The 8,169-nt window shown below is 39.1% G+C and overlaps 1 protein-coding gene across 1 annotated transcript; it reads right to left on the reverse strand.

Annotated features, from left to right (window-relative positions):
• Positions 1-896: 896 nt before the first annotated feature.
• On the reverse strand, positions 897-7,153 carry LOC115302861 (disintegrin and metalloproteinase domain-containing protein 21-like). The gene is made up of 2 exons (XM_029952847.1): positions 7,062-7,153; positions 897-3,446 (listed from the first exon to the last, which is right to left on the reverse strand). The coding sequence occupies exon 2, from the start codon at positions 3,277-3,279 to the stop codon at positions 1,144-1,146; it is 2,136 nt and encodes a 711-aa protein (XP_029808707.1). The 5' UTR covers positions 3,280-3,446; positions 7,062-7,153; the 3' UTR covers positions 897-1,143.
• Between the last annotated feature and the right edge of the window lie 1,016 nt (positions 7,154-8,169).

The following is an 8,169-nucleotide window of genomic DNA, read 5'->3' on the forward strand; positions in this document are numbered from 1 at the left end:
TAAATGCATGTATTTTAAATACTAAAGTTTAATTTTGAGCAAGAGCTGCATTCGTTTTAAAAAGAGGACCAAAGTATTATTTTTACTTCCTAATTAATTTCATGCAATTAATTCATTCAAATTAATTACTTCATCCAAATATGTATTCTGTATTACGCTTTGTTCTTGGTATTGGGATATAACAACAAAAGACAAAAACAACCTTGACCTCATAGAGATTATATTCTGATATTCAAAGCAAATACTTCAAGAGCATACCCAAACTGCCACATTAAAGCAAAGAGAGGCAGACAAGACTGGACAGGAAGGACAGGAGGAAGAGGGTCAGGAGTTTTTATTAAATAATTTGTTTACACTTTAATAAAAATTAATTTGTTTCTCTCTTTTGGTTACCAAATAAAGCCAGGAGGTTGGGTGGGACAAACATTATTATCATTTTTCTTCTCAGATTTTGGAGCAGAATGTTAAAATCATATGAGCAATTTCTCCTGCTTTATACATCTCTTCTGATAGCAGTGGGCACTGTTGCTACAGGGAATCCCATTCTGCACATACCCATCTTCTAGCCACTGATGGGAGATGTCCCATCACACCACTCCAGATAGTCACACTTATTGACCTGATGTCTACAGAGTTCCCCTGATGACATGAACTTGGCAATCTGTTTGTTCTGTGCTTATCATTGGGAAAACATTTCCATGATCCCAAATCCCAATCCCAGTCAAAATCATATAAGTACCCAACTGCTGATAAATGGAATCCACTGGGTCAACAAGAAATACATTCTCTGCACCTTTAAAAAGTTACTTTGGAAGTAAATGAATTTTGGGTTCTCCAATGCCTGTCTCCTTCCTTTCCCATGCATCACATCTGTTCTCAAGAAACACAAATAGGACTGATTTGGGGGAAGGAAGCTTTATTTGCTGCTTATAACAATGAACAGTAGATAGGAAGATGTTAGGAATTGCCTTTGCCTAATGGCAATGTTCCTGATATTTCTGATACTGACAAAAGGGAAGGTCCCTCCCTGAATTTTTGTGCAAATTGTCAGTAATGTGCTCAGTTTTAGGCATGTAGTAACATTTCCACTGCCAAGAGACTAAAACTTAATAATGCACAGGATATTAAATTAGAGACATTTTCCTAACCTGAAGACTGTGCCTTAGTCTCCTGGGGACCAAAATGTTTTCTAAAGTACATAAATACAGCAGTTGACAGTAAAAACAAAAAAGACAAACTAAGACTCACCACTAGTAGCCAGGAAACTTTTTTGGCAGATGCTGGACCACTGTCCACACTACCTCCATAGCCTCTGTGCAGGCAGTGCGGTGGGGACCACCCATCATCACAGTGGCAGTGATGTTTATTATTGCAGATCCCTTTCATGTTGCAGGTCTCAGCCAGGCAGACTTGTGACAAGAGAGACAGACTGACACACTTTTTGTGAATACAGATCTTGCCTGGACCACACACGGTGCCATCTTTTACTTCACCAACATCAGGTGTGTCCATTCCTACATGGTAGTCAACACTCCAGCAGATGACACCATTGATGTGAGCTTGCTGCAAAGTGGAGTGATCTCTCAGATGGGGAATAACCCTCACATTCCCACACTGAACTCTGCCACAGAAGATATCTGAGGTATTACATTTTAAATATGTTGTGCCATCTATACCACAGTGGCCAAAACGGTTTCCCAGGGTGTTCATTTCTTTGTAGCAACTCGGAGATGCACCCTTTGCACCTTCACCAAAAATCTCCCTGCATTGTTCTTCATGGTTGTTACATCTCCCTCCATAGCAGTAGGCATCATCACCACAGGGGACCCCGTCCTGCACGTATGCGTCTTCAGGGCACTGATGGGAAGTCCCATTGCACCACTCTGGAAGGTCACATTTATTGACCTGATGTCTACAGAGTTTCCCCGATGGCATGAACTTACAGTCTTTGCAACAAAGCCCGAAAGCACAAGCAGCCCTGGACCTCAGAGTGCAGCTCATCAGACAGCAGGGGTCTTGTTCACACTGCTTTATAGATCCACAGTCACATTCCTCTTCCCCTTCAACCACACCATTCCCACAGCGCTTCAGCATAAAGACTTCCCCTGGACGTGGAATATTATGTAGACAGGATCCCTGGTTTAAAGTGGTCTTTGTAAAATCTATGTAACTACAATTGGTGAATTTCTTTGCTGGAACTCTGGTAGCATTCATGATGCAACCACTTTGCTCACACAAACAGAATTCTTCATCATGCTGCATACCCAAATTATGTCCTAATTCATGGGCGACAGTGAGGGCAAAAAGAGACCAGGCATCTCCTTGGAAATTATTAACCCCACAATCAATAGGAGGATGACATATTCCTGCAACATAGGCTATACCAAGTACACTTATAAGTGAATTTTTTATGAAAAGATGTGCAGCGTCATACTGTAGCTGGGAAAGACTGATTTGTTTCCAATGAGAGAAATCCTTCAAAACCTGTTCTATGCTTATCATTGGGAAAACATTTTCTTGATTCCAAATCTCAATCCCAGTCAAAATCACATAAGTACCCAACTGCTGATAAATGGAATCTACTATGTTGACAACAAGAAACACATCCTCCTGTACCTTTGAGAAGTTGCTTTGAGAATAAATTAAGAAATCGCGCTCTACCACCACAATCAGCTCCAGAAACCATGAGTGGGTCCACCATTTATCATTAGAATTTTGTGTCAGAGTTGATTCGTTAGCCTCTTCAAATCTCAGCTGTTGGAGTGCAATTTCCTTCTTTGTCAAGCCACATCTCATAGGTGGGAATTGTGTCTCATTAGTGTTTATCTCATAAACCAAGTGTTCAAATGTGGTAGAGTGGCTGATGGGTTCAATTTCATAAGTAAGGTCATTTATCTGCAGCATTCCTCGAAAGCCTCCAGAACAGGTACTGAGGGCAACCAGGGACTCGGGGACTCCTTCCACATAACCATGATAGTAGCAGTCATCAGGAACAAAAGGCTGATCCTGGACAAGGGCATGCTGATCTGTGTATGTGAATACCGGGAAGTGTCTGGAAACCAAGAGCTTCTTGATCTTCATATGTACAACATGTCTCCAGCCCCCAAACTGCAGGCTGTAGGAGAGCCAGCCTGGAGTTTTTGCACTTCTGCCTTTGCCAGTCACCTTCAAAGGAACAACCACCTCTGGGGAACTCCGGTTTCGGGAGGGCCCAGCCTGGGAGAAGCTGGAAGGGAACAAAGACATTCCGAACGAGAACAGCAGGAGAGCAACTCTCATGGCCACCTCAGTCTCCCAGCCACCCTTATGAAGCTGCCATTATAAAGTCATTTGTCCAGGGAAAAAGAGTGTGAGGCACTGCTGGTCTGGTTCCTTCTAATTGGTCATTGTGTAGAGCTGACCTTTAATGATCTGTGTCCTGGCAGAGTTGGGCATCAGCTGCGGTGCTGAAAGTGAAAATAAAAGGGTGGGGAGGTGGTGGGATTGGGTAAGGAAAATGGGAGAGAAGGAATTGAATGACCAAAAAGTGATTAATGAATTAAGAAAATGCTTTGGAGTTGCTTTCAACAAATGGGAGTGGGAATTTAGAGGGGTATAGATAAGGCAGTATTGGCTACATGTTGATAATTGTTAAAGTCCGCTAATAAGTACTTGGGTTTTCATACAATTATCTTAATCCATGTAGGTGGTATGAAAATCTCCATAATAAAAAGTTAAAGCCAAACTAAAGAGACTTAAGAGTAGGGTGACTCTGTATCTCAGTTGGTCCAAGACCATGTTGGTCTATGCCTGTTGTTCCTGCATAACTACTGATACTTTCCCCTTTTGACTGTCAAAACTGGAGAGATCATAAACAATCACAGTTCTTATGTCAGTTTGCATTGGTCTTATGATTTGCTTTAATCTTTCTTTATTACAAGTTATTTACTTGTCTCCTCACTGTATTTATCTTCATTCACACCTCTCTGAACTGCAGGATTGCTGAGTGCAGGGTTTATAATTTTAACTTATTTTAGTACCCCCTATAATGCCTAGTATAGTTCTTTTTTTTTTTTTTAATTTGAGAAAGATAGAGCATGTGCAAGTTGGGGAGAAGGGCAGGGTGGGGGGGGGAGAGCAAAAATCTTGAGCAGGATCCATGGCCAGTGTGGAGCCTGATAAAGATCTCAATCTCACCACCCTGGGATCATGACCTGAGCCGAAACAGAGTCAGACGCTCAACTGACTGAGCGACCCAGACACCCCTATAGTTTTTTTATACAATGAACAATGAAAAAAGGGAGAGGAGTGGTGAAGTACTTGGGTTACAGATGAATGCTATTTAAAATGTATTTGTATTTGATTATTATTTTTAGAAGAGGAAAAAGATCCTAAAAAGCTGACATCCTCTAAAGGAGTGGGGAGAACAACATTGGTATCTGTAGAAAAATGTCAAAGACAAAAGAAAATTCCTTATAAAGAGAAAATGAGAATCTATGAAGTTCAAAGGCTTGGGAAGAAGAACTCTGTTCTCTTGAGGCAACATCATCACAGTGCCTGGAATTTTAGGATTGTCTGGGAAGATTCCTAATTTTTGCTCAAATATATTTACTAACAGCTTTTGACAGTGGATAATTTCTGTACCGGGCATGCAGCCTGACTAGCAACACTCATCCATTTCTTTCCTTATGCATTAAACCAGTATTTATGTGTTTGGAGTATATGAAGTACAGACATTGTGCTAGATACTAGAAAACAAAAATAAAAATAGAGAACATTAAATAAATTATCAATTTAAGACAGAAATTTGGGGCAGCCACAAGAATGAGCTTTAAGGGGCCTATAATATTGTATTTAATATTTTAAATGTTTTGTGTTTTTTTGCTGAGGAGAGTGTCTGTAGCCTTCATCATCGTCCCAACTGAATGACAAAAATTAGGCTAAGAAGCACTGAGTTGTGGAAAAAGGGACACACAATCAGGCCATCATAATATGATCTGAACCAGATTAATCTAAGGCTAATAAAGGTTATGATTTAGTAATGCTTTGTGTATAGACCTCCATAAACCCCTGAGAGATTTTAAGCAATGAGAACACTCATTAATATAAGAGTGTTCAAAATTAGCCACTACACAGGAAAATTTGAAATGCCCTGAAATATTACAACTCATATATAAAAAACTTGATCATTTTTCTGATATTCAATAATTTATGTAATTATTTTGTTACCAATAACAAGTTGTGAAGCTAAATTTTTCGAACAAAACAAAACTTGGATTAATTCTGTCACATACTTTTTCCACTTCTTTATCGAAATTAGCATACCTTACTGCGGGGAAGGGGGGACACTTAAAACAATATGTGTGAAGATCTTAAAAAGGTAATGCACAATTGGAACTGGAATAGTTTGTCCAGGGTCTCTATCCTAAGAAATGCAGATAAGAAGTTAGCTGATATTTCAGACTCTACTTTGCCTTATTCCTCCTTTCTTCATTTTCCAGGACATTACATTTACACAGCCCTAATATTCTGAGTTTCCTCATTTGTGTGTAGTGTCAGTAGCTAAAAATTCATTCTGATTGCCTTTTTATCACAGAGTTAAATAGTTAACCAAGTAGACTTCATCTTTTCCTTTTTAATATACATTATTTTAGTTATTATTTATTCTAGATTTGCTATATGGATGCTGGTAGATAGGAGGATGTATTGATCTGAACAATATCCTTAGTGTTAACCTGCCTAGACAGTTTGGACCCATGTGGGCAGTGGACAGACACTTTATTCCAAGGTGCAAGTAGCCCACAAGGGAACAGCAAAGTTCATAGGCAAATTCAACCATTGAAAACTTCCAAGGATAAAGATCTCTGAATTGGGTGAAATCCTTACTTCTAGATTTGTTCCCCATAGATTTCTTTGTATGCTTTTGTTTATTATGCAGTGGGAATCATTGTGGACGGGAGGATGGAAAGTGAGAAGGGCCAATCGAGTATTGTAGAGAAGGCTGCTAAGCTCTGTAAACCATTCTCTCTCATTCTTAGAGCTCATCTTGAGAACAGGGAACAAAAGGAAATTCTTGAAAGAATCTTTGAGCCATACTCGCTGTCCTCATATAATTCTTAGGACCTCAGAGACCCAAACTCCTAAAGGAACATCACCCTCCCTTAATACTGTGAAGTAGTATCATTAAAAATCTTTATTTTCTAATGTTATTGGAATCTCAAAGTAGACAACAGCTATCCTCCATATGTTTTATCAACTCTTTCTTTTCCTATAGCTATGTCAACTTCCTAAAGACCTCTCCACCTGTGCATCTGCGCTCTTACTCCATCATGCTTGAATGCACTATTTTCCCATCTGTCTGTCACCAGTGTCTGAATTAGAGAGTCATTAAATCAATTTAATGGATCATGACCTGCATTTTTTAAGGAAATTGAATAAAAATATTAGAAGACATTCCTAGAAGTCTTTTAGCAACTCATACAGATGGTACCAAAATTTTGGGGGTGTTTGTATATGTGTGGTCACTGAATCACAATATCAAGTGGATTTCATAGTCTTCAACACAATTAAAAAATATATCTATAGTGATGCCAAATCTAAAGACAAAATGCTTTCTATTATTTTCACTGTTACATCCCTGTCTGAATCCGCACACATTTCTACCTCTCTTCTATCCCACTCCATTTCCCAGTCTCAGTGGAAAAGTGATCCATCCCAAATTCAGGTAGTAACCCATAATCTTCTGTTTCACACCACATCTCTTACCTAAATGTGGACTGATTCTGTTAATGTTTTCTACTTTCAACTCTATTTTACTGGCAGTTGGAGTAACCAACTTATTCTAGTTCACCCAGGACTGTCCCCATTTTAAAACTGAAAGCCCCGCATCCCAGCCATGCCCTCAGTCTGAGGAAAACTGGAATAGTTGATCACCCTACTGCAGCACCTTACTCCCCACCCATGCTCAAGTTTCTTCCATCTTTAAAAAGGGAAACAAAACAAAATTAAGAAACCTCACATTATCCATGGTCCTACTCTGGCTCCCAACTCATGCAAACAACCAAACTTAACAGATGACTTACCAAAGGAGAAACAGCTACTTCCATGGTCTTTTCTTTCTTGACGGTTTGTACCACACTTATCAATGAACAAAGATTGGTTAGTTGACCTCACATAACAAAGGGAAACTCAAGCCCTCCTCCTTTTATCTCCTAGGTGACTAAGTTCTAAATTCAAGTGCTTAGCAACAAGGATCTTTCATTTCTTCAGAAACAACTGGCAGTCAAGGATATCTTGCTCTTGCTCCACTAATTCTATGCAACTTCAGTATAGTTGGAATTGGCTAGCTTCTTCAATCCCATCCTATGTCTTCCGACAATGTTGTTTCATTTCTGCTTCATAATTTTCCCCATGCTACTGTGTTGGCCTAGACTGTTCAATGACTTTTCACTATGGAACTAAATTCTGCCATACATAACTCTAGCTCAAGGTCAAATTCTACATGCTGTGTCAAATATTTTCTAAATAATCTTGATATATGTAATTCCCTTTATAATTACCAACATTGATATAGCATAATTCCCTTTATAATTACCATATTCAATATTTGTATACAGTTTATAGCCTTGATTTTTTGTTTTGTACAAGTTTTAAAAACTGTATCTCCTTTTATATTTTTGAGAAAAACATGCTCGAAATCATTTGGTAGAGAATTTATGACATAGTGTTTGGCAAAAATATAATCTATAAGATGACTTTAACTATATAAACATTACATAGAGTAAAAATTAATTCAGTAAAATATTAATGCTAACCCTGAGTAGATTCTGTTTTAAAAGGATTCTTGGCCAATGAGCCTTGCCACCTTCTAATTTAACTAGGAGACTCAGAGCTCTATAACTATCAATTGGAAGCATTTTTAATGATGGTTCTTCTTTAAATTTCCTCTCAGAGGGACCCCTGGGTGGCTCAGTTGGTTAAGCGTCGACTTCGGCACAGGTCATGATCTCACAGTTCATGGGTTCAAGCCCCGTGTCGGGCTCTGTGCTGACAGCTAGCTCAGAGCCTGGAGCCTGTGTTCAGATTCTGTATCTCCCTCTCTCTTGACCCTCCCCTGCTCACAGTGTCTCTCTCTGTCTCTCAAAAATAAATGAAAAAACACTTAAAAATTTAAAAAAAGAACAGTGATCA

Source organism: Suricata suricatta, chromosome 9 (assembly GCF_006229205.1).
Source record: "Suricata suricatta isolate VVHF042 chromosome 9, meerkat_22Aug2017_6uvM2_HiC, whole genome shotgun sequence".
In the NCBI taxonomy this organism is placed as follows: Eukaryota; Metazoa; Chordata; class Mammalia; order Carnivora; family Herpestidae; genus Suricata; species Suricata suricatta.

Coding starts and splice junctions, on each gene's coding strand:
- LOC115302861 (XM_029952847.1), bottom strand. CDS start 3,279: ATGAGAGTTGCTCTCCTGCTGTTCTCGTTCGGAATGTCTTTGTTCCCT.